The following is a 27,944-nucleotide window of genomic DNA, read 5'->3' as shown; positions in this document are numbered from 1 at the left end:
GAAACTGAAATATTCAGAAAATAAAACCTATATGGCATGAAATAAGCTAATTTTAGGGGAAAATTGGAGTTGATTTTTTCTTTACCTTTATGAAATATCACTTAAATATATGCCAGTATATGTCGATAGAAATATTGAAATATGTTTTTAAAACAACACAAAGATATCCCAATGCATAAACTATCTGAAAATTTGGTCTGCACGGAAAATAAAAGAAAGCTAAAATTACAGTACTCTAAAACAACTGAAAAATGAAAAATGTTCATTTTCTTCTAAAAAACCTTCCGCCACAAAATATAGTCCCTTACTACACTCTCTAAATATGGAATTTTTCCTCCACTATTTTATTCAATATAGTTTATTTGGCATTGTAAAAAAAGAATTTACAATTAGAATTCATGTATGACACAGAATTTGCAGACTAGAGGTGATCCAAAATGGCTACCCAAAATCAGAGGATCGAACCTCTTTAAGCCTGCGGCTTTGGGTGCTATTTATAGATTATTTACATCAAAATTAATTAAACCAAAGCAAACCAGGGTAATTTTGGAAAACATATTTGATTTACTACTGTTTAGACTTAGATACATATTCACATACAAACAAACAAAGATTGAAGACTCCAAAATAACTACTAAGTTTTAACTAAAATGTGGAAGTTGTTAAGTTGTAAAGAGTTGTACATTCGAACACCATCGCACACTTAATGAAAAACATTTGATCATTTAAAAATGAAATTAAATGATTGATATCTTGTATCTTGAAGATTTGACAAACACGTAGTTTTTAGTACATACGTCCCTGGATTTGGTTAGTATATGTATAAAAAAAAGTATCAAAAAATATTTATTCAGTCGCAGTAGAATATTATAAGTATTTATAATTCTGTCCCAAGTTATTGCTTCCATCAATTTTTTACGATTTTTATAAAAATGCACATACCTTTGAAAGAAGTACAGTTGAAAGCGATGAAATGGAAAATATCCAAGATATCCTCATTAACAAATTATCCCTTTTCACTCATAAAAGTTTACAGGATCGAAAACAAATTTCTTACGGAGATTCATAATGGGAAATGTTTACACCTTTTCTCCATTCGGAAGTACTCAGGACACCTCGCGCAATTTTCCAACGTTATCATCCAGACATATTAATGGCTGGTGCAATGCTAAATCCCCGTAGACTTTCTATTTTGGGATGTGTATTGAAACCCGAAGGGGTAGAGGGGGCGTTTGAAAAAAGAAAATCTGTACATTTTTCATATTAGTGGATGAACGTAGTTTGAGCACAAAGGTATTTATTATTATCGAAATATCAAGCGAAAAGTGGAGGAAGCAAAAACTTGGGACAAAGTATAACGTTTTATTACTGAATTTTGATGAAGTTTTTGTGGATGAAAAAACTTTAAGACATGTAATGATATCATTATAATTTCTTCTTCTTCCTCCTCTTCTTCTTCTTCTTCTTCTTCTTCTTCTTCTTCTTCTTCACAATGCATTGTTGGGTACAAATTCTCTAGGATACGAGTTCGCTTGGGTACGAATTGACTACTGGTGTCTCGAACGCACCCAGGAAATTAACATATTGTTTATAAATGGATACGACGTCGGGGGTCCCCTTTCCTATTCAGCTCGGTTGCAGACTATGAGCTTTCGTAAGTTTCTTTTAGTATTTGAGCGTGTTATTTATATTTTATTCCTTCAGTTGTGCTAAAACTTTGTGTATTTTTTTGCAGTACTAGATTCATTAAACGAAGAAAATGGTCGAAATGCAAGGTGACATACTAAAATCAATACATAATCAGATTAACGTAGATTATTTAGATAACGCAGCACACAAATAGATACTAATCAAAGAGATTCTTATCATCTGTCAGGCTCCTGTCACCCACGCCTATATATGCAGTGGCGAGTGGCTACTGAATAATAATTTATATGTCTTGAAAATAAATTTCAAAATGTTATAAATGTGTAACACATAGGCTAATACACTTATTTTAATCTACACACATTAATTATCGTGTTAAGAACTTAATTGGTTATGCCATCTGATGGATAATGTTTTTGCCCTCTTTCTTTATGTTTATATAACATTTATTTACATGTACATTGTATTAATGCTCAGAGAGACAAATTCTGCATACTTGTACATCACATAATAGTCTTCCATGGGTCAATACTTTGCAAAATCAGATTATTCATTCAATTTGTAATTATTCTGTTAAAGGGCAATAATAATCCTTTTCCAGACTAAAACTTGGTTGCTGATTATATGTCTATAGTATACAAGTTTGATTGTCTATAATGTACATGTACTAATTACTTGATATTTAGAGAAATCAATTAATTTGGGACAGACCTGACATATGTTAAAACTCATTATTATATGCACCATACTAAAAGCTATTTCACTTGTTCTATTGATTTATGGAGTGTGGTTTTATTAACAACTAACTAGCACATATTTACTGTCTGCAGAGTCTGTAGATGCTTTTTGTACTTTTCACACTAGTAGAAATAATCTAGCTAGTACTATTGTAGTATATCACACAGAAATATCATTTTGAATGTGATTTTGAAGAACCTGTTGCTTGTCCATTATTCAAGTTGACTCATTTAAATTTTGCTACATCAGGGTTCATTTATGTCTCTAAAACATTTCTTGTTTATCAAATGCTCACAAAATATCAGATTCAACTATAAAATTACATTTAAGTTCATGTATAATGGTTATTAGAATTTAAGGATTTTAAGACCTTTTTTAGAAGTTATGTTTAGCTGTGATTGTTTAGCTATTAGCTATTAGACACTTATTGCTACATTTGATAGTAATCATTTTATTAACTCTCTGACATACAAAAATTGATAAAAGGGATTTGGTGAAAGGACAAAGTCATTGGTGATGGTCAACCTTCTACCAATGTCTTTGGTCTTATGACCAATGGTGAAAGTTTCATACTTGCAGAAGTGGGCTTAAAAGTCAAGAAGGAAAAAATGAAATGTGCTTTTTAGGGAGTGTTAAATAAATGACATAAGGACCCTTAATATTGTTCTGACCCAAATGGTTCATATAACCATGGTTAGATGAAAAGTTCATATTATGGGTATGCAGCAGATTGTTGCTCTCAACTTGAAAGGCTGAAGAGCTCCATGTACTGTAGTTTCATTAATAATCTTGGGTGGGTATGGTATCAACTTTGTTGGGTTCAATGAAAATCACAGTTTCAAGGATACGTAATTTCATGGCAAGTGTTCCTATCAATTCAAAATGTTAGTAGAAATTGCACTTCAATATGAACATTAACTTTTGTGGATCAACTTAACAACAAAATCCACCAAAATTGGTAATGGTATTCAACAACTATTGTTGAAATCATAGTAGTTTGTCTCTTACCATTGCTTTTGAGTTGGATGTTAGCTTAATTGGAACAGTGGTGCATTTTAGGATTCAGGAAATCCATCTGATAATGCAGTTTAAATGATAAATAGATAGTGATAGTAATAACTTCACAGGGGGAAATGAATATCAAATATTCATAGAGCAATTAAATGGGCTTTATGCTGTGAAATTCAATAGACAGATAGAGGCATTAATTGTTACTTTCATTGGAAAAGTTGCATACAATTTATCAAATTAATATACTGTAACTCAGTTTAATAGAATAAATTGATAATGATAACTTCACAGGGTTGTCCAAAGTAGCGCAGTGGACAATGCACTCGCTTCTCAGCGATGTGACCCAAGTTTACTCTCCATGATTGGCAGTGGTTGTGTCTGAAAGGGTATGACAGGTCGCCCACTTAGACACATGGGTTTTCTGTAGGCACTCTGGCTTCCTCCCACGTCAGTAACTCCCTTACGCTTATATTCATGCAAATAAGAGATATTAATATAAGTTGAAGTTGTAGAACTCATATATCAATCGTTGTAGAATAAGTAAAGCTCAGTTTAACTGAAGTTTACAGCATATTTTATTGACCATCACCTGCTTTATTTTCTCTTTTTGTCCTCGATACACTGCACTAATCAGGCATTGGTTAATGGTGTGGGATGTTTGGTTTGACTGTAGATTGTAGAGCCATTATGCTTCCTTTAGTCATTATGTAAACAATTAAATGCTTTCTTTGGTGATTCGTGCGGAATATGAGGGAGGTGACATTGCAGAAAAATACATAACCAGCATTAGTTTATCTTGCAACTACCCCTTGCATTGACTGAATAAAGGTACCGTAACCCAATAAACCTAAGCTATTTTGTCAATGTGCCAATATAGCCATGTGCATTTATATGACATTCAAATTTATTGTGATGTCATCTTTCTTGCTTACCGGTATTTGTTTTTGCCATGGCATCATGGTTTCAACTGCAGTGATGCAGCAAAATTTGTTGAAAATAGCTTGTTTGATGCATAAAATGTGATATCATGTTGCAGGATAAACAAGATACATCATAACTGTCTTAAATTGAAATACTGTATAAGCCATATTTAAGCTCAAGTTGAAAATTTGAAGAGGGCAAGCCTTGCCCTCTGTCAAGTTTTCTTACTCTCACCCAAACATAGCTTATATTTCAAGACAGTAACTATGTATTTTATATATTTACCTTTTATATTGCACAAGAGACACATGCATGGCAAGTGTTTATGATATGTAGAAATGTTATGAAATCTAAGTTATTTCAAAGTTCCAGATAAATTAACATTTAATTTACATTGAAATATTAATTAAGATTAATACAAGTACTTCTTTAATGGTTTTTATAAATGTTTAATTCTGTTCACATCGTTTCTTTAATACTGTTAGTGTTTGCCAACTGGGGTATGTATCTATATAGATATAGTGTGTTTTGAACCATATAAGATCTGTTATTTGTACATGTATGTATTATATAAGTACTGTAGTGCAGTTTGCTTTGCTTGATTCCCTGCAAGTTCATTAGAATAATAAGGTAAGAGATCTTTTTTTGTTGAGTGGAAAAGAGTCAATCATTCGTTACATAAATATATACCTTGTATATCATTGTTGTTTTTTTTGCCCAGAGTATTTTAATTTATAGTACAGTACTTGTGAGGTTTATTTTTACAAGCATGAGAGCTAAGTACTGGTATACAGAGCCATTTTAACAAGAGCTTGGACGTTCAGTGGGAGGTTACAATATAGTTTGGTCATCAAAACAAGCTGTCAAATATTGACCTCCTTTCTTTTAATTCACTAAGAGAAGCTCATGAATCTTCATAGATTGTCAGAATTGGAAATTTTTTAACAAGAATGCTCTATTGAGTAAAATTATCTTTGTTTGAATTGAAATATGTAGGCTTGGATGAAGTCTGACAAGTGTCGTTGTGTTCAATGTATTCATATCTATTAGCCAATGACTGGACAGTTAACCATGAATAGACCCCACTTTCATCAAATCGTATTTTGTCACATATTGCCCAAAGTCCAAGGTCTTGTAAAAACGGTTTTTAATTGATTTTGCTCCAGACCTACTATTTTTACTGAATTTCTGAAGTAAAATGGAACCAAAATGTAGTTGAAATTTTAGCATTCATTTGATTTGTTGCATGTTGTGATAACCTATAGATACAGTGATTATATGTGAACAGTTTTAGGTCACCAGACCCAGAGGCTCAAGTGAGCTTTTCTGATCAAAATTTGGTCATTGTCATTGTTGTTGCTGATGTAAACTTTTCACATTTTCATCTTTCCCAGAACCACTAGGCTAATTTTAACCAAACTTAACACAAAGCATCAATAGTTTAAGGGGATTCAAGTTTGTTAGATAAGATACGTGAGATAATTTAGAAATACTGAAAATTATTTGGTATTTTAAAAAAAAAATCTTTTTTCTTAAATCACTCAGCCAGAAAGGCTGAAACGTGTGTGGCAGCATCATCAGGTGGTGTAGATTCTTTTTTGTTTTAATCATGATTCCCAGGGGTAGGACAATGCCACAATGGAGGGGGAGGGATTAATGTCATAGTGTAGTCATAGGAATAAATGGAGAGAAATGTCTAAAAATCTTCTCAAAAACTGAAAAAACAAAAGAATCCCAATGTTTGATTAACATAAGAATAAGTGCAAAAATTTTGAAAAAAAGACAAGATCTACTCAAAAAAATCATCATGACATTTTGTTTTTGATTCCATAAAGCTAATTTGATTGAGTTATTATTTCTCTGCAGGTAAGTGATGTGGCCCCTGGGCCTCTTATTTGGTTTATGTAGACTTATAAATGTATAAACACCCCCCTTCTTGTTGCAGTTAAAATAAATGTTAAGTGAAGTTTATTAATGCAGGATAAATATATTTATGGTGCTTTTAGTTAAAGGCATATTTTTACTATGTTAATATTTTAAGATTTTTAAATGTTCCAGGGGTGGGGTGGGGTAAGGACCCCTGTTCCTTTGATCCGCACATGACAGATATGAATATTTTACTTAAAAAAAAAAAACAAAAGCATGTAAAATAGATATTTTTTATCTCAACTTTTGTCTTTCAAATCAGTTCATTTAAATCCACATAATTTGTCACTTGTAATTGATTGTGAATCTTTTTAAACAATAATGATTGTATTGTCACACGTGATGTGGAAGTTATAGAATAATCACTGCATCAAAAGGAGACGCAATATATCACCCTCTGCATGCGCCCCCAAGATCAATAACTCCTGCAGCGACCCTTTGTACCTCCGCCGACAGCTGTGTATCTTGTCCTGAGCCTTGTCAGACTGCAGTGGTATTATGGAGGACTTTTCAATTTTTCTATCACATCTATTCATATCTGTCATGATGTATTTACAAACCTCATAAAAGCATTGAACAGATTGTATTTTGTCAAGTCGATCGCCATGTATTATTAAGTTGGAAGATGGCATTGCTCTTCAGAGCTATAAGATTTGTATTATAAATAACTGAATCCTTGTACAGTTGTAATAAGTACCATGTTGATTAGTGTTACTGATTCGGTGGAAACATCATTCACTGGTGGGCAATTTTTATTATTTTACAAATAGTTTAAATCCTTAGATACTTATTTCTGGAATTGTTGGATAAAGGATATTTGTCGAAAAATACAACCATACTTCAGATGATAATCACTTAAAGTGCAATGATTTATTATTGTTATTAATGTTTATCTCATGGAAGTTACTGTAACAGTGTTCAGTTGTATGTTTTGGGAAAACAGAATACATACCAGTAATCTATAATCGGGGCACAACAAATGCCTCTTGTAAATTCCTTTTTAGCTCACCGACACGAAGTCAGGGGGAGATACCGTCGGCATCGGCGTCCGGACCTGGTTAAAGTTTTTGTTGCAGGTCCTGTATCTAAGCTATTACTTGTCCTATCTTCACCAAACTTGCATGGATGATGCATCTGGATCTACTTAAGGACTTGAAAGACTTAGATGCTGAATCTGAGTCCTAAATTTCAGATGCTGGAGGAGGTTAAAGTTGTTGGACCAGGTTAAAGTTTTTGTTGCAGGTGCCCTTTGATAGCAATATCTAAGTTACTGCAGGTCCATACTTCACCAAACTTGCATGGATGGTGTGTCTTATGATACTGATGCACCAGACATGCTTGAGTGCTGAATCTGAGCTATAGGTTTCGGATGCTGGAGGAGGTTAAGGTTTTTGGGGCAGGTTAAAGTTTTTGTTGCAGGTGCCCTTTGATAGCAATATCTAGCCCTCTGATGATAATATCTTAGTTATTACTTGTCCTAACTTCACCAAACTTGTATGGATGGTGCGTCTTATGATACTGATGCACCTGACAGGCTTGAATGCTGAGTCTGAGCCATAGGTTTCAGATGCTGGATATGGTTAATATTTTTGGAACAGGTCACATGTTTAATAGATAATAGTTCTATTTCAAACTTGCATACTTGATTAAACTGTAATATTTTTGGAACAGGTCACATGTTTAATAGATAATAGTTCTATTTCAAACTTGCATACTTGATTAAACTGTAATATGAATGAATCACAGAGGAAGCTTCAGATGCAGAGCTTGATCTCCATTATCAAGAATGCTTAAAAATTTATCTTAGTTATTACAGGTCCTAACTTCACCAAACTTGAATGGATGGTGTGTCTTAACTATGATACAGATGCACTTGACAGGCATGGATGTTGAATCTGAGCAAAAGGATGCTGGAGCATGTTAAGGTTTTGATTGCTAGTGCCCTCTGATGATGATATCTTAGTTATTACTGGTCTGAACTTCACCAAACTTGCATGGAGATGCGTCTTATGTATACTGATGCACCTGACAGGCTTGAATGCTGAATCTGAGCCATAGGTTTCGGATGCTGGATGAGGTTTAGTTTTTTGGGAACAGGTCACATGTTTTATAGATGATAGCTTGCATAGTTGATTTAACTATATTATAAATGAAACGCAGAGGTTGCTTCAGATGCAGAGCCTGATCTCAATTATCAAGGATGCTCAAGAAATCTCCTAGCTCACTCAAACTTGCTCGATAGATAGATGTGTTTTTTGATAAATGATAGAACATGATTCCTATGATATAGTATTGTATGGGATGAAACAATATTGTTTAATATGATACAATATAATATCATATGTAATATTATAAAAAGTTAAATGATACAATATGATATTGTATCAATTATTTTGATATTTTATGTTATGATATTGTATCATGATATTGTTATGTATATTATGATACAATATTGTATAATATTATATTGTATTATTAATTTATTATTTTATCACATGATACTATTACATAAGATATTACAAAAATATAATATTGTATCCTATGATACAATGTTGTATATTCTATAATATTGTATCATACGATATTGTAGAATATGATATTAGTTTCTGTAATATAGAATTATATCACATGACATTGTATAATATGATACTGTAATATTAAATAATACTGTATCATACGATTTTGTATAATATGATATATGATATTATGTATGATCATATGATACAATATCATATTATGTATAAAAAATGATACAGTATCATACAATATCATACTATATTATACAATATGATATCATATGTTTCAATGTTATGATGTATTATGTAATATGATATTGTTATATAATACTATATTGTTTTATATATTATGATATTGTATTATGTGATCAAATACAATAACATATAACACAATACAATGTCATATCATACGTTACAATATCATATCTCATCATATTATGGTATGTTATTGAATTATATGATATATGTTGTAAATATGATAGGATGCAATATTTAATTTTATATTATTGTATTGATTAACATATGAACATATGATTATCATACAATTTTTTAACAGATGATATATGATATTGTGTCAAAACAGAATCTATGAATATCCAAGATCATAAAGTATGATTTTTATTTAATATGATAAAGGTGGTCTCATAAAGGTGAAGTCTCATAAGGGTGATGTCTCGTCTCGGTGAGCTTTGTAATCTGTGATTACCTATGTTTTTACGTGAGTACTTAGTTTTGCAATTCCACTGTTTTGCATTATATCACAAGAATATAAAATTGCAAGCACCATTTTTTGGGAGTTGATTTTTACTCTCCTATGCAGATACTCAGGCAAACTGAAAGTGAAACAGTGTTTGGACCTAAGCACAAATCAACACCGCTGACAACATTTAGTTCTAATCAATAAATTTGATGTAATGAGTTCTTAAGCATAATATTTCTTCAAGGAAACTCATTTATAGATACCTTGTAAATAGTCAGATTTTAATGGTACGAACAATTAAGATATTTTTTGAAGTCGTACATTTTATGTATTCCTACGCCAGAGTTCAATATAGTCTTGTTCAACCAGACGCTTGGCTGTCTCCGTAAATCTCCGACAAGCATAGAGTCTCTTTTGCTTGTCGGAGATTAACGGATACAGCTGAGAGTCTGGTTAAACGAGAGTAGAGTTCAATTTTGCTCGGATCCATACAATTTCTTATAACTATTTCGATTACTAATAAGTAGTTTGATGGAATAATTCTTTGAGTATTACACAACATGATTGATATTGGATTTTCATGAAATTCCTGTAGGATTCATATTATAAAAATGTGCGTAATTCAAATACTTATAGAAATTTACTTGCCATGCAAAATAACATCGTTGATTTTAAAATAAATAACAATCGATAAAATCAACTCCCGTCAGTACTTCAGTACTTTGATTGTTATAATTTTACATGTTGAAAACATGAAAAAAATGAAAAATAAAAGCAAGATTTTTAAATCTGCGAGAGTTGCTTCTCGCAATTGATGCAAATATTAATTCCTCGCATTAAATAAGGAATCTGCAGTATTAATGAAGTAGCTGTTAATCCAGTTCAAAAGATGATCAACCTGCTTCTGTTTGTGAAATATAAAAGGAAAGGTGACAATTTTTGTATGTGCTAAAACTCTGTATGTATATTTACACTTTATGGCAGACATGGTCTGAAATTGATTGACTGTTATTGTAATCTGCAATTAGGACAAAGGCCCAGGCCTGTAATAATATACCCTGTTTATTGCTTATAGAGAGCCCGGATTGTATTTGAGTAACTTTGATTTTTTATTGTGTTTTGCATTATTGACAAAACCTGAACTCTAAATAAAGGTATGAGATTTTTTTTTTCAGTGTTGACAAAGACCATGAACTTTTACCAATTTAATACACTTCTTTTTTTGCCAGAGGCCCTGGCCTTTTATTGATTGACTTGATTGATCAATTGATTCTATTGGTTATAAACTTTACAGTGCCTACGGAGGCCCTAGGTATTATTGTTTGTCTTGATTGATTTACGTGATTGACCCTATTGGTTATATTTACAGTGCCGACGGAGGCCCTCGCCTTCCTGGGAGCTGTGATCCTTTTCCTGGTCATCCTCATCATATTCTTCTGTTACCTGAACAAGCTCCTGTGCTTCTCCGCCTGTGGGGGATTCCCCTGCCTTGAAAATAACCCAACAAAAGGCAAAAAGAAGAATGAACTCGGTAAGTTGATATACTTGTACAGGCATGGTGAGGTACAGATCTACATAGAAATTGACCCAGTATGTAATGAAAGTAATAGACAGACTTTGGAGTAGAGCATTGAGGAGAATGTGATAAATGATCCAGGCAAATGGGACGGATATTCAATACTGAATAAGTATTAAACAGTAATGTTAAAAAGATCACTGGGATGTGAACTTGGTTGGTACATGATCATATCTTCATAGAAGCCCTTTGGGCTTCGTAGGATTTGATCATGTGACCAACCAAGTTCCGAGTGTAATGCCAAATAATGAGATAAAGCTCCGGTGCTGGTATTTCATTGTAGGAAAATTTATCCAAATTGAATATTTGACACCTGAAAAGAGCATTTAGGGGAAAGAAATGCCCACTTACTGATACACAATTAATATTGTCCTAATACCTCCTGTGCACTTTTGTTATAAGAGAGGTTTGTATATACTGTGATTTCATCAATATTCGTTGAATACCAATTTTCGTGGATTTCGTTGTTAAGTTGCTCCACGAAATTAAATGTTCATTGAAGTGAAATTTCTATTAACATTTTGTATTGATAGGGTCATTGGCCACGAATTTACGTATCCTTGAAACTGTGATTTTTACTATATCCACGAAAATTGATACCCTTGAATATTAATGAAACCACAGTATATGTATTAAGTTTTGCCCTACAGAAGTGAGGGGATTAAGTTTTAACAACAAAGGATTAAACTTGAATAATGAGGTTTATGTTTTATTTAGAAATATTCTGGTATATAAAAATAACAACTTAGTAACCAGTATCTAGTCCTATAGTGAGTCCGACAGGAATTTACTAAACAGGTGAAGTTGTGTCTTATCATATTGGCTCCGCTTCTCAACTTACATTCTAAACGGACTTTTCTTCCTTTTTCGATAATCCAAATGAAGAATTATTTTCGGGTCTGAAGCACTCCTGAACACATTTGTCAAAATTAGATAGTACACCAAAAAAAATTTACTAGTGGTAATAGCTGGCAGTGAGTTTATTGTTTGTTTTACTTTGGAATTGCCTCTCCATCTTTTTAGTTGATTTTGATGTTGTTTTTAGTCGGTATATGGGTGCCTTGGGAGTGCTTGAGAGAGAGCTACAGACCAGGACTAAGTGGTAGTGTTCCCAGTTTGGTCTTTACAGCTCTCATTGGGGTATTTAAAGTACCACCACTCTCTCATCTTTATAAACCATCAACAGCTATTGCCTTAAGAATGATGCATTCCTTGAAATTCAGGAGAATTAAGCTAGTTTAAAACTAAAGCATATAAAAATGTTGAATGCAATAAGGATTATTATGCATGTGTAGCATGTACATGTACCGGTACATTGATTTTTAACTTGTACGTGGCTTATTGAAGAATCTTAATTGGCAAGAAGATAGAATACCTCTAAAAATGAGATCTATTGTTGAATTGCTTATTGCTTCAGTTGATATTTTTTAAAATGTAGTTATTATATTATTTACAGCATTTCACAAAGAATGGATTTCTGACAGCCATAGCAACTAAAAGTATAATTATGATAATTAATCTCTTGAATTGAGATCGATCTATTGATCAATATAAGCTTTTTGCTTCAGTTGATTCTTGTAAAATGTGATCATTATTTATGGTTTTTCATGGGGAATGCACTTCTGACATATAAAGCAAAAAATGAAAAATAATCATGATAATTAATCTCTAAAATTGAGATTTATTGATTTTTATAAGCTGATTTCCTCAGACGATATTTGTAAAATGACTGGTTATTTCACAAAGATTGGATTTTTGACACCCCTGCATTACTTCGAATATAACTTGTAATGAATATTTTATATCCCTATTGTGAGTGAACAGAATCTATCATGGTACACGGTAATTAATTAAGATGACAAAGCATCTTAAGTTCTCAGTAATTTGGGATTGGGCTACAATTTCAGACCCCTGCTTGATGACTACTGTCGTAGTAGCTATATATAATTTGGGTAGTGTTGTGGATGTATACGTTATCTGTATCACAGTGTACAAGGACTGTAGTTTGATATACTACAGACTATTGATCAGTGACTGAATTGTCTTTTGGTGAGTGTAACCATTGAATTATCTCATCAGAGAAAATGGGAGAGTGAAGGTCTGCTTGATCATTAACCAGAATTTTCTCTACATTGATGCGGCTATTACAGGTATCAAGGGAATCCAAGGATTTTTGTGTTCAGCAAAGGAAAGAGAAACAGTTGACTTCTGACACGATGTGTCAGTGAACTTAAAAGCTTGCAGGGCCAGAGGCAGGGACTTTATTCCAGTGTTAACTAGAAAACAGTAGTTTTATATTTGATAAATATCTGTGAGATTATATACAGAGTCTGACGTGTTAAAATATTACAGTTACAGGTGGAATATGAGACCAATACAGATGGATAAAATATGCTCTTTGTGAAATATGACTGAGACCTAAAGCATGGACTCTGATGTATTTTATTTTGATTCCTTAGTGAGAAGAATGGAACGTTTTTTATATATTTACATGCATGGTTCACTAATCGTTATGGCTGTTTGTGTAGAGGATATTTAAAGGTAATATTTTTCTATGATGGAGGTTTAAACCTGGGTGATTTTGTTAATTCAATCAGTCAATGGTTTTATGACAAAGAGTGATTGTTAATTCTAACTGTTACAGTATATTACTTTCTGTGTCGGCGTAGAAAACTATGAGAAACCGGATCAAGTAAACGGTGTGTCATGTGATGTTACCAGTGTCTGTATTTTTGTTTTGATTCATGTAACAAACTTTGTGTGGATTGGATTGATGTGAAATCTTATTTTTTAATGGCTTTGATTCCAGACAAGGGAATTAAGATGACTACAAGTACTTATACTGTGTGTATGGGGAACTTAAACCGAGAACAATATGTGAAGTTCTACTCTAACGCAATTAGTCTTTAGCTTTCTATTTACAATACCTCTCATGGAGAAGGTTCCAGTTGAGGTGATTCTGTCATTAAGTTCAATTCCTGCCCCCACGTCTCACTTTTAACTTTCACTTTAGTGATGCAGAACACCATTAATGCTCCCTTGGATTAAGTCCGACTCTGTAAACAGGAGAAATGTTGAATCTGCTTATCAGCACCAAGACCAAGCTAGCTATGGTTTTCTATGGAAGACATAAATAAGCTGCCTTATTGGATCTTTGCATATGACTGCTTTCTCTCTGGAGGCCCTGATTTGTGTGGTGTCTGACAGGACTGCAGTGCATTATATGACAGACTCTCAACAGCTTCTTCCTTTGCCAAGGCTTTCATTGCAAGTAATTTGTAGAATGCACTAGCTGCATCAAACATGTACATCTAATCTGATGAAAGAAAATTGGAATACCTCTTCTACTGTGGACTGGGTAGAGGATGTTCCGTAAGAAGTTAGACGGATTAGACGTTAGGGGTGGAGCTAGGCAGGGGAAATCCTCGCTGTTTTGTTGTTGTGTCCAGAAGTCCCAGTCTTGTAGTGACTCCCTGTCAGGGACAAAACAGGGATCAGAAAACTATGGGAGCACCAATGGCACCAAGGTCGCAATGGATTCCAAAGAGGATACTGGTGGAAATAGGAAATTGACCAATGGGTCTTGTCCCTCTGAAAAGAGCAAAGAAAGTAAGGTTGTTCATGTGTTTTCGTTATTATCAAGTCCTAGTTGCTTATAGTAAAAGAAATTGTTTGTACCGTAGTATTGATGCATGCAGGAATGAAAAAGGAATCTTTGGATTCTGACATATAGATATATGCTGAGGGCTTTGTAGCTCACAGTCTAATCGGTGACCTAATTAGCTAGTCTCTAGTATGTTATCAGTTTTCAGAATCTATGGTAAGTAGGTTGCTTTAATGCAAATTTCTCCAATACTCTGTTCTGGGATTAATGCATTGGCCTTCACGATCCTAGCAAAGTAACTGAGATGGCCTTGAGGGAAATATCATGTGTGTACTATTTGTTGATAGATACTGATGCAGTTGCTTGACATCTATTAGATTAGCCTTCAGTTTTTGTAGCTTTATTTGGGCTTCCCACAAATAGATGGGAAGAGGTGGGGGGGGGGGGGTAGATAAACCAGTACTGTATACTGTGTATGGGTTGTTGTTTTGTGTGTATGATAAATATTACAAAAATTCTTTGCAATCTTTTACAAAAAATGGCATTCTATGTGGGGTTTTTCACATTCAAGAAATGTTCCATCAATCACAAAATATAGACATCAGAAAAATAACAGGATATAAAGAGTATTAGAATGTTAAATGTCTATAGACATTTAACATCCATGATAAGCTGCAGGTCTGTAGCTCCCAGTCTGAAAAAATTCGGATGGACGACCTGAGAGCTACAGTGCCTCCCATTGTAAAAATCTGCAATTTACGGTGCACAAAAAAATGCGCTAGATTTGGACTGATAAATCTCATTTATGAACAAATTCTGTACAAATATTTGATTAAAAAAAAATCCTCGGACATTTTACTACAGATATCATCACTTCACTTGCCTCTGATAGACTTTTAAACACTATCACCAGCCCTGTAAATTGAAGTGGTGCAGTTTGTTTACATTTAAAAATGGCAACTCTTGATCTCAACGTGAATTAATATACTTCGTCTTCCGAGGTCAGTTATCATGTTTAAGAGAAAGTGTGGGGCAAGTAAAGTGTCAATATCACTAGTAAATTGCCTGAATAATTTAATAGAACTAATTGTTTTTATCGAGTTTGTGTGAAAAAAAGGTTAATAGGTCCAAAAATAGGGCCTAGCGCATTTTTGAGCGCCGTAAATTGCAGATTTTTACTATGGGAGGCACTGTAGCTCCCAGGTTGTCCATCCGAATTTTTCCAGACCAGGAGCTACAGACCTGCAGCTACATCCATGATATGATTTTGTTGAGACATGCTCCTAGAAAAAGTGCATAACATCATCTGAAAATTTATAATTATATAGTTATTCACCATATAAAATTTTGCACCTGATGTTTTTTTATTATGATTGGATAATTTTTCTTCACTTAACAAATTTTCTTTTCAACTTTAAGGACTTGATAATTTTCAAATTGATTTAATTAAGATTATGACAGCAAATGCAAAGGTTTAGAAAAGGGTGGAAATATGGGGTCTTCACCATATCAATTGGTATATATATCCCTGTATGTCTATTAATCTTTCTGTCCATCACAATGCTGTGTCTGTCCATGCATTAGAAAAGAAGAGATATCTTGTTCTCATATCCTTGGCATAAAGGTTGTGCCTAACCTGAAGGTGTTATTGTGACCCTCATGGATATGGTCATTGTAAACAGAGATCAAGTGAAACTGAATAAAAAGGAAGATTTATCAAAGGATTTTCAATTGCAATGAACTAAATAACTGAAAATGAATCATTTGACCTTGCACATTTTCTGAAGTGAATCAGATGAATGATTTACAGTGTGCCATGTTTTTGGATTGTTTTGGCCTCGGTAAGCAATGTTACCCATAATGGTTCTCTTCTTAATCTTTAGCTCTAAGAATTTAAGATGTATTTCATCAGTTATGCTTCATACCTATGAATTTCATCAAAATGCATCTTGCAAGGAGTCACAAATATTGCAAATCGTATTGTTGCACAAATACAAGTATGTTATAGATCAATTTGAAATTACAAGAGGTAGCTTGCAAATCTCGCCGATATTCATTCATTTATGATGACATTCTTGTACAGGTATAAAAATTAATAAAATTTGACATTTCTTGGGTACTTGAGAAGCCTACCACTTTCTAATACTAGAAGCAATTACCAGGTAATTGCTACATGTTCCAATATTAATTCTATTAGACCATCAAGGGAAGACCTGAAGCCTTCAATGAAAGACTGTAACTATATTGTCTGTACACATTAATTCCTTCGTTGTGTTTTTCTGTCACAATCTGTCTGAGATGTAAGGTGCCCCTGTCAGTATCCTGAATAATTAAACATTTCAGAGAGCTATCAATATTGGAATGCTAATATCTTGCTGGTATTTTTCTTTCCATTGCTCTGGGTTTCACGTATTGATGAATTATGTTCCAGTTCACACCAATTTCTTCCAAGATAATGGCGAAAGTAATGGTAACTTACCAAATACATACCTCGTACCATTGATTACTAATGAATGATTCATATTGAGGATGTTTTGAATAAAAGAAACAAATAACTTGAAACTGATTGAAATTGTGAGTGTGTGATGTGAGGGTTGCTAGTCCAAACATAGCATTAGAACTCAGTATCATGATTTAGGGATATGAAACTAATATATTTACTTGTAATTCATTGTTTTTATAATGTGTTATACATGACATTATATGAAAAGAAAAAGACAAGTCCAAGAAGTATCAAATTCACATAAACAAGTACATGTAATAACTGTAATGATGGTTTACATGTTCACACTGTAAAAGCCTTAAGTAGTTTACCTTGGCTTTGTCCATGATTGCACTGATATGTTTACAGGGGATGCCTACTGGTATGGGTATGATGACAATTTGTATATTGGTTGCCTATGCGTACGATGACAATTTGTATATTGGTCGATGCATATTATGTTAATATGTATATTTATACATTGGTTGCCTATGTGTTTGATGGCAGTTTGTTTAATTATACAGGGGATGCCTATGCGTATGATGACAGCTCTTCAAGTGATAGCGACGATGAGGTTCTGAAGCGCTACCAGAGTACGCTTAAACAAAGAGGCAGCATACAGCGCTCTGACACCCGACAGAGCATCAGTAAATCTTACAGCACCAGCGCAAAGAAGAAAAGTAAGTTTGATCTCAGTCAGTATCTCAGCTATCTCGTAGCATTGGTGCAAAGAATAAATCTCAGCTAACTCACAATACTAGGGCAAAAAAAAAAGAGGTGGCATGATCACAGTCAATAACTCACTGACTAGCAATTCACAGCACAGGGGCAAGGAAGAGAAGTAAGCATATATAATCGCAGTAAATGATAAAATCACCGCTATTTGTGACAGTGTGACAATCTCACAGCACTGGTGCAAAGAAGAAGAGTAGGTGTGTCGAATTGGCAATCCCAGTCAATCTCTCGATCAGCTATTTGGAAAAATCAATAATTTGTGGTCATTTTGACCATTGCCAAAGACTTGATGATATTCAGAAATAATTCATGTAGTATCAAAGTAGTATTTAATATCGGTAAATTCAGGATTCAATAAAATCTCATTAACAATATAATTAGGAAATTTTCTTGCATGATTGATGTACTTGACCAGAAGATTAGACCTGAAAGTATAGAAACTTAAGGTTATTTATTCACTTTTTCTGATGGAATTTTTTTTGCTGACATGTGTGATCTAGTGTAACTGTTTATTGGTGAGATGGGGAGCTGGCCTTCCTTTTTTTTTTTGGAATCACCTCAAACACATTGTTTGATACATAAGGTTGTATAAATTTAAGCATACTAGTATTATGAAGCAAATACAACTATTTTTTCTTTATTGTCCATGGAATATTACAGAAAGAATCATGTGTTGTATGACGGATGAATTTATGAGTTCACTGAAATTTGTGAAGAGCCATTATTCTCCACTCATTATTTCAAAAAGTTTTAACACTTTGTATTGAGCTTGGATCTTTTGCACATGCTAAGCTTCATTTATAACAGATAATAACCTGTCCATACAAAGCCATTAAAAGAGATTTATAAAGCAATTATAGAAAATTTGAAGGATTTCAAATGGATGGGAGCTTGCTTTTTCGATCTATAAAGTGCTTCAGGGAGTGGGCTGTAAAGCTATGTTCTGACAGCTTCAATTACATCATCAGATTAACTTGTTGACCCAGGAAGCAAACTGTGATATAAAGGGAATTATTAACCCCATTTAACTCTACAAGGGAGAATTCTCACTTTGATCACACCAGTGATTATTTTCTGATTTCCAATGCCTAGTTGTGTATTCAGAGCCAATAAGAATGAATTATCTTTCTTTGGCTGGGAAAGCCTGTTAATCAGATTACAAAGAGTTTTCTCCCTTTGCATGTCAAAGACTCGGTTGATTTCTCCATGGACAAGTTATGTATCGGGAAATCAAAAGGACTTTTTGAGATCATACATGTATACCGTAGTTATTTTCATTCATTCAGATATAATATAATTATTCATCAAACAATTACAAAATAATTCTTTAAAATATCTATAACCAGGTTCAACATTTGAGAGTCAGGCTTCATTGATTAAACAGAAGAAATCGGAAAGTCCAGCAGCATTATCCAGTGGAGAGGAGGATGGGGGTACAGTGAGCCCGGAAAGAGTACGGCCAGTGGTCAAACACGGGGAGGGGTCACAAGAGTCCCTCACGACTTCTACCACAGGGTCACAGCAACACCTGGTGTATGAAAACAAGGCTTACGACCAGGAGGACAGGATGTCAACTCAAGAGGAGGGGATGTCCTCAGTCCGCAGCGAGAGCATGCTACCCGGGGCCGAGGATGAGGATGATGTAAGAAGCATAATAAAACTCTGACCACAAGCAATAGAAAAGTGATACAGCTGGAAATTTTATACTCAGTACACATGTATTTGGAATTTTCGTATGGAAATATAAAGCAAACAAATTTGCTAATTTTCCTATAATTACGGTACCTGAAAATGGCTTAACATCTCTGGGCAAATTTATAAATAATTACATAGGTTTTCCTTACAGTCATATTATTCAGTTTAATAATTTATAGAAACTAAATAAGTAATTTTCTGCGATGTTATTGCCTTTTAATATACTTTCTACTTTGAATTTCATTTTCCATTGCTTTTTTTCGCTGCAGGTACTAGTAATATATTTGTACTTGTATTGAGATATATAAGGTAGAGGTGGAAAAGTGATGTAATAAAGCACCAGTCATTGTTGTATAATGTGCCCTTACTTTTATTTTCTAGGAGCACCTGTTTGACGTCAGTGACATGGACAGAGAGGAGCCATCTTTGATATCAAAATGTGGCAGTCTGGAGATGACGTTTAAGTACAACCCTGCCAAAGGGAAGATGGCCATCACGATTCATCAAGCCCAGGACATCCCCAGTAAAGAGAGGGGCGGGGCCAGCAGTACCCAGGTCAGAATACTCCTGCTCCCAACCAAGAAACAGAGATATAAGACAAAGATCAAGACAGGGGAAAACCCAGTGTTCAATGAAAACTTTGTCTTCAACAAAATTCCACAAGGTATGGAATTGCTTCTTATTAATCTCCATTTAATTTTTTGTCAAAGTTACCGGTATTGATTTTTATGAATATTGAAAAAATGGAAATTCAAGTTTTGTTGTTTTTTTTATATATATGTATATATATTTTGGATATTAAGAGAATTATCAAAGATAATGAAACTACCAATGTGAGTTTGGTTCATCTGTACAGAGGAGGCCCATGACATGGGGATGAGAATTCGTTTGTATGGCATGGAGAGGATGCGTCGTGAGCGCATGATAGGGGAGACAATCATTGGGTTTGCGTCACTGAATCTAGATGTCACCTCCACACACTGGATTATCCTGGAGCCTAGAAGTAACCTGAGTGTAAGATCTTTATCTACATTTAAATAAAACAGTATGATGAATTTTCATGAAATGTTTTTCACAACATTGTCATGGAATAGTTGATAATAAATAGGAGCAAGAGCCTCAAATTTTGTTTTAATTGATATATGGCAACATATATCTAAATTTTTGAAATAAATAAACAGTTTTAATTTTATGATATGCACATCTTTAATATATACCATGTGCTCCAAATTTTTCAAACATTTTGATGTGGCCAGTTCGATCATTTTGACATGGCCAGTTGTGCATGAACACTGATATTTTTAGGTGGGAGACTCGCGCTTTGACTTGGCCAGTTATAAATGTAAGAACATTGATATTTTTAGGCAAGAGACTTGCGCTTTGATGTGGCCAGTTGTTACTGTATGAACATTGATATTTTTAGGCGGGAGACTCACGTTTTGACGTGGCCAGTTTGTCTCGCAGTGACAGTGCTTCCTCCACCCAGTCCATGCAGCATGGTGGAATGCCGGAACTTCTGCTGGGTCTGTCCTACAACGGAACGACTGGGCGACTCCAGGTGGAGGTCATCAAGGGAAGTAACTTCAAGAACATGGCTATGACCAGACCACCAGGTAAGACAGTAGGTTGTGTTAGTATGTGAAACCTATGTTGTTTTTTTTAGGAAGAACAAATAATTGCATGTAAATTTAGCAACATTCCATCGATTTTTTGTGTGTTTTGGTATCATTAGCACCAAACTACACTTTATATAGCTTCCAGTTTTCTATACAGAATTTTATATACTAAGGACAAATATTTTACAAATAATTCAGCAACATTTGAATGGTGCAAGGAAGCTATTAGTTATTTTGTTCAAATAGTTATTTTGTTCACATTTTACTGAATGAAATAATGTAATAAAAGTGAAAGAAGAGATAAAATTGAGATGTTATTTTCAGTATTGCAGAAGCTGACAAGTCAGAGCACTAAAAAGCTAGGTGCTTAGGTTTTTGTCATTAAAAATACATGTAGCTTGTTGGGCCAAATGCATGTTGGGGATAGGAGTAGTGTTGGAGTGTACATCTCACTGCAGTAGTCTTTAGGAGGGTAGACACGGTGCATGAGTAGAGGCTTCCTTTACAGGGCCAGGGTACTTACCGACCATCAAGCACCAACTGATTAACTTTTCTGTAGGCACACACAATAAGAAAGCAGATCTCAGCTCATAGAGTGCTCCCATTGATTATTTTATCCCAACCAAAAATCTCTTGAGCTATGTCAAAATGGCACCTTTTTATGTATTGATTATGCAAACATCCTCAATGCATGAAGGACAACTTTTAATGGATATTGAAATCAATCTATACAAAAGAGAGATAACTATTTTGATAAGAAAACAGGACAGAATGCTAGGTATTTTAAGGGTGTTGAGTTTGAAAGATAATTGTCGGGTATACATGTAATCTTTTCCTGACTTTTAGTAACCTTGAATTAAAAATTAATCTACAACATCAATGATAAAAAATATTGCACAGTCTGCAGGGGACCCTGAATAAAAAGCTTGAGTTGTAGCAATTTGTAGAGTGACAAAATTGTTACTTTGAAGGCAGAGGAAGGTTAAGAACTCCACCTTCCTTTGATTGACCAAATTTAATTTGCGATAATTGTCTGCCTTTCTACTCTGAAATTGCATTTTCCATGCACTCCTTACAGCCTACAGACACACCATTACATTTCATTTGTAAGGAGGAAACATGGTTTTAAGACTCCTCAAAGATTTCTCTCTACTGCGGAAACCACAAAACGCTCTAATGGCTCTTATCTATGGTTTGCGTACAGATTAGATACCTGTAGATGTAATGGGTATATGTTATTTTTAGTTATACCATAAATCAGAATCTTCACATCTTTGATCTCTTGTGTAATCATAACTTACAGTAAAACTAATGTCAAAGAATCCTTAACATTTGGCAAGAAACTGCAGTACATGTATTTCTATTGAACATCATGTGAACGTGTTTTACTGACAGATAAACAGTAAACAGATGGGTAAAACAACTAGGACACTTTCAGAGATCCTTATTTGAATACCTATACTGGTATATGTATGAATGATTGATATATCTGTTTCTTACTGAGGCATCTCTTACGCATTATATAGATCTGCAGTCTTACCATTTTGTTTCACTATTTAAGATGATGGCAGTTAAATGAGACGCTAGTCATTGCATTAATGAAGTCAGTGTTCGATGATTTGAGAACAATTATAAATCATAATTTCGTATTTGTTGCACTTATTTCAGATACCTATGTCAAATTGACCCTAATGTCTCCGACTGGACAGGAAGTGGCCCGGAGCAAGACATCCATTCGGCGCGGTCAGCCAAATCCATTGTTTAAGGAAGCATTCATGTTCCAGGTGGCGCTGTTCCAGTTGGCAGAGGTCACTCTAATGGTGTCCGTCTACAACAAGCGGAGCATGAAGAAAAAGGACATGATTGGATGGTTTGCCCTAGGTAAGGGTTTTTCTTATAATATGCGTAATCATCCAATATGGATATGTACTAAAAAGTTTATGAAGTAAAACATGGTTATAGCAAACATGCTTATAACAAATTGACGCTTACATCGAAGTCATTTTCATTCTCTGAGACTTTTTTACATGTTTTAAACTTAAACAGATATAACAAATTATGTTTATAATTAAGTAAAATCGCCTGTCCCTGGCAATTTGTTATAATCGTGTTTTACTGTATTGCATATACATGCTACTGCATATTAACATCAGGCACGTAGCATCGTTTTTGAAAGTGGGGGGGGCCAGACTCATCCAAAAAATCTTGACAAGCCAAAAAAAAAAAAAATAAAAAAAAAAAAGGGAAATTTAAACTTTTCAGAAATCGTCAAAATCCTAATCCGCTGGCGTAGTATATAACTTCAATTTCAATCCTCATTTCCTTATTATCATATCAATTTTTTACATACTCCCAAAAAAGTGGGGGGGGGGGCAACTCCATGGTAATTCAATTTTCTATATGTAAATTTTTTAACAAGAGGCCCAGGGGCCACATCGCTCACCTGAGCAACAATTGCCTTAATTCTGATCAAATTAGCATTACAGTATCAAAATATCTTGACAACTGAGTACAGTAGATCTTGCTAAAAAAAATTGAAAATCTGCCAATTTTTATACCAAGCCCCTTTTGTTGATGTACCTGTAAGAAGATTTGTCTCTATTCCTATATACCCCCCCCCCCTCCCCCCATTTCATGGCCCCATTTTTCTCTAGGGAATCATGGTTTCATCAGACTTAAATCTGCATAACCTTTGCTTTCACACTAAGTACTGAGTTTTGAACCGAACACTTTCCCAGAATAGTTTTAAAGATTTTCTCTTCATATTCCTATGTAAAAATTCAAACCGCCATCACGGTCCCGCCCTACCACTAGGGACAGTGATTTTGCAAACTTGAATTTAAACTACCCGAGGATGCCTCTACACAAGTTTAAACCCTTTCTGGCCAAAAATTCTTTAAAAAGAAGATTTTTAAAGATTTTCTCTATATATTCCTAAGTAAAAATTCATCCCCCATTGTGGCCTCACCCTACCCCTGGACTATTATTTAAACAAACTTGAATCTATACGATCTGGGGATGCTTCCACTCAAATTTGGGCTTTCCTGGCCTAATAATTTTGAGAAGAAGACTTTTAAAGAGTTTCTCTATCTATAAAAATTCATCCCCCATTGTGACCCCGCCCTACCCCCAGGGACCATGATTTGAACAAACTTGAATCTACACTTCCTAAGGATGGTTACATGCCAATTTGAGATTTATTGGCCAAATATTTTTGAGAAGAAGAATTTTAAAAGATTTTCTCAATATATTCCTATGTAAAACTTGATCTCCCAATTGTGGCCCCACCCTACCCCCGGGGATCATGATTTGAACAAACTTGAATCTACACTACCTGAGGATGCTTTCATTTCAATTTGAACTTTTCTGGCCCAATAGTTTTTGAGAAGATTTTTAAAGATTTTCTCTATATATTCTTATGTAAAACATGATCCCCCTATTGTGGCCCCACCCTACCCCCGGGAACCATGATTTGAACAAACTTGAATCTACACTATCTGAGGATGCTTCTACTCAAATTTGAGCTTTCCTGGCCTAATAGTTTTTGAGAAGACTTTGGCTCAGGTGAGCTAAAAAAGGTTAAGTTTACAATGCAATAAGTTGTTAAAGTTGGTTTCTGGAAGAAGAGACTTTGAAAATTTTCTTAATAAATATTGAAATTTTTTTTAGTTTTTTAATCTTTAGTTTTTAAGATCTGTGTACAAACATAGAATTGTGAGCAAATCTCTGTATCTTGCTTATAATTCGAAGCTTAACACTCAAATATGGTTAGTAAATAGAAATTGTAAACAATTATATAAAACACAAGAAACATGCACTATAACAAATAAAGAACACAATTTATTTTTTCGAAATGAATCATATATATACATGTACATGTATATACCTACATATTTCCGACAGCGATATCAAACTCTATTTAAACTGAATAAACTCGAGAAAATGCCGAGCATCTCAATAAAACCTATTGCATTAATATACCATTACGCAAAATATAATGCCGAATTACCGATAGAATGAATTGTATTTCAGTACTTTTTTGATACATCAGATTTTGCTTAATTTGCGCAGGTAAACAGTTAACTGTTTGATTTACCGAAGTCTCTGTTTGATTTGATACGTAAAAATCACGAAATACAGACGATAGTTCCTAGGTTACAAAGCATAAATAATGAAAACGAAACGAAAATCAGAACAAGCTAACACCAACTTCATGTGTGAAAACTGTCAACGCATTGAAATATTTAGCCTCAATTTACTTCACAAAATCGGCACAAATACATTTTGCATGTTTCAAAACTCTCCCTTCATTCGCGAACTGTTGCACAACAAGCAAATTCATCATAGTCAGATCGACCCTTTTTCGTATATAATGTCATGGCTGCTTTAAACAAAGAACCTCGTTTTAGATGTATGGAATACGAGTCTTGGTAAAATGGGTACGCAAACCTGGGCCGTGGCAAAATAAAAGCCGGGGCAGATCGGCAATCGTCAATTCCAAATACGCATTATTTTGCAGCAATATTTACAGCAAATACAAATATACTGGTCCATCAAATATCCTGAAATTTTAATGAGATTGGCAGATTAATAACTGCCAATCTTTTGTTTTGCCCAGGCCAAGTCTTGTCTACCCATTTTACCGAATGCCGAATCCGAAGCTATTAAACTGATTGAAACACGCCTTTCCTTTATTATTATTTTCGTAATAACTCAGATTTGAAACATAATTAGACCTTAATTTTTGCAATTTATATTTTCCTTCCCATAAGGATAATTTATGCTAAACAACGTTGAATTGGAATCAGTAGTTCTTGAGAAGAAGATTTTTTAAAATGCATCCCCCCTTTTTTTACAGTTTCAAGGTTTTCTCCGCTTTGAATACAGATCTGACTTTTATTTCTGCAATTTATATTCGCCCTCCCATAAGGATGCTTTGTGCCAAATTTGGTTGAAATTGGATAAGCGGTTTTAGAGAAGAAGTTCAAAATGTAAAAAGTTTACAGACGGACAGACAGACGGACGGACAGACGGACGGACAGACGGACGGACGGACGGACGACGGACAAAAAGTGATCAGAATAGCTCACTTGAGCTTTCAGCTCAGGTGAACTAAAAATTGTTGCTGCGAGCCCCCTGGCCCCCCCTGATGCTACGTGCCTGAACATAATGAAACACTTTTTGAAGAAAAAATCAGGGAATCAATCCTTTGATGATGATGATGATGATGATGATGATTTGTAGGGTTAAACAGCAGTGGAGAGGAGGAGCAGTCCCACTGGACAGACATGAGGGAGTCCAAGGGGGATCAAGTTTGTCGCTGGCATATACTACTGGAGTCCTAGCTTTCTGGCTACACAGTGTTAAAGATGGTGGATAAAACAACTTTCAAAAGAGCAGTGAATTGGAACAAAACTCTCCTTTTACCCTTACTTCTGACTTTGTGTTCATCCAGAGGCACGATGCTTTCTTCCCTTTGTACTTAAAATATCAAGTGTTTTGTTGAAAATATCTTCGTTACTCATTGGAAATGCCCTTTTTCATGATGTTGATTTATACATTGGAATCTCAAAAAAATAATGATTGTGTTCAAACACCTTTAAACAGGTATTCTATTTGCTGCAGATAACTACATCTTTAATAATGTGATTATGTGATTCTTGTTTGGAAATTAAAGTTATCAGTATTAGCATGTATAGCACTGGCGTCGGAAGCAAATTGAAAGTGGGGGGGGGGGGGGGGGTAGACTAATCCTCAGATATATTGAGGAAAAAACTAATTCCCAAAATCATGGAATTCTTAATCCGGGGGGGGGGGGGGGGGGGGGGGGGGGGGCTAGTAATTTTTTTCCCCAAATCATGAAATTTCTAATCCGGGGAGGGGGGGGGGGGCTAGTATGCCTCTGAATCCAACTTCTCAATTTTTCAAGGTAAATTTTGGAACAATAATCTTTCCTGCGAGAAAAAGTGGGGGGGCTGAACCCTCTATCATGCTATATGCCTAATGGTTAGGTCTAACTTTGTAAAAAAAAAAAAGTGGGGGGGGGGGGGGGGGGGTAAGCCCCCCCCCCCCCCCCGGTTCCAACGCCTATGTATAGTGATAAAAAAAGGCACAATTCAAATTCACAGATATACTACAGTGTAACCTTGTTTTCCAGCTCTTTACTTCTGAACATTTTATACTTAATGCATGTACTTAATACATGTAAATTTATATGTACATGTTTAGATTTCCTCCCAAATTGAGTGAATCTTGACTATTTCCCTGTTTTAGAACTGTGATTGTTACCTTAAGGTTGTTAATGTATTATACAAGGTTATTAGTACCATTACTCTGTGACTTCTACACTGATATGCATATTTTAAGATTGGTATACAAAATGAAATCCAGCCAGATTTAGGATATAGAGTGTCCCTTAGTACTATTTACATAATTCTTGTGTGATTTTGTTACTTTTTTTGTTATGCATTCCATGATATTTTTATAGGAGCTGTTTGAGTAGTTATTGCTTGAAAACTTGCACAAAGAGAATTGTTTTCTTGTTAAAGTTTTGGGATATCTTCTTAAGAGAAATGTTGGTGCATTTTTGCACCTGTATATGATGGGTAACTTTTATATTTGTTTTAGATACTCTATTTCCCTAAGTTTTTTGTCCTGCATAATAAGTATTGTTTACTTTTATACACTTATTTTGTTTTAAGATGAATTTATGTATACATTCCTCCGTGTAATCTACTGTTAAAACTCTTGGTCGTGTTCTATGATATTTGTTGATTT

The 27,944-nt window shown here is 34.4% G+C and overlaps 1 protein-coding gene across 6 annotated transcripts; it reads left to right on the top strand.

The window, feature by feature from the left end:
• Nucleotides 1-1,533: 1,533 nt before the first annotated feature.
• Nucleotides 1,534-26,894, top strand: LOC128177046 (synaptotagmin-14-like). Of its 6 annotated transcripts, XM_052843563.1 has the most exons (12): nucleotides 1,560-1,654; nucleotides 1,736-1,775; nucleotides 4,803-4,817; nucleotides 10,829-10,990; nucleotides 17,646-17,801; nucleotides 19,203-19,498; nucleotides 19,933-20,215; nucleotides 20,408-20,565; nucleotides 20,975-21,164; nucleotides 21,492-21,530; nucleotides 22,836-23,048; nucleotides 26,412-26,894. In XM_052843563.1, exons 2-12 carry the CDS (start codon nucleotides 1,760-1,762, stop codon nucleotides 26,510-26,512), a joined length of 1,629 nt encoding a protein of 542 aa, XP_052699523.1. In that variant the 5' UTR covers nucleotides 1,560-1,654; nucleotides 1,736-1,759; the 3' UTR covers nucleotides 26,513-26,894. The 6 variants fall into 6 exon arrangements, with proteins under 6 accessions (XP_052699525.1, XP_052699524.1, XP_052699526.1 ...); XM_052843565.1 differs by lacking the exon at nucleotides 4,803-4,817 and having other exon boundaries at nucleotides 1,534-1,654; XM_052843564.1 differs by lacking the exon at nucleotides 1,736-1,775 and having other exon boundaries at nucleotides 1,542-1,654.
• The last annotated feature ends 1,050 nt before the right edge of the window (nucleotides 26,895-27,944 follow it).

This window comes from Crassostrea angulata, chromosome 3, assembly GCF_025612915.1.
Source record: "Crassostrea angulata isolate pt1a10 chromosome 3, ASM2561291v2, whole genome shotgun sequence".
In the NCBI taxonomy this organism is placed as follows: Eukaryota; Metazoa; Mollusca; class Bivalvia; order Ostreida; family Ostreidae; genus Magallana; species Magallana angulata.
Note: the sequence above shows the minus strand (reverse complement) of the source record. Positions and strands in the feature narration are given on the sequence as shown.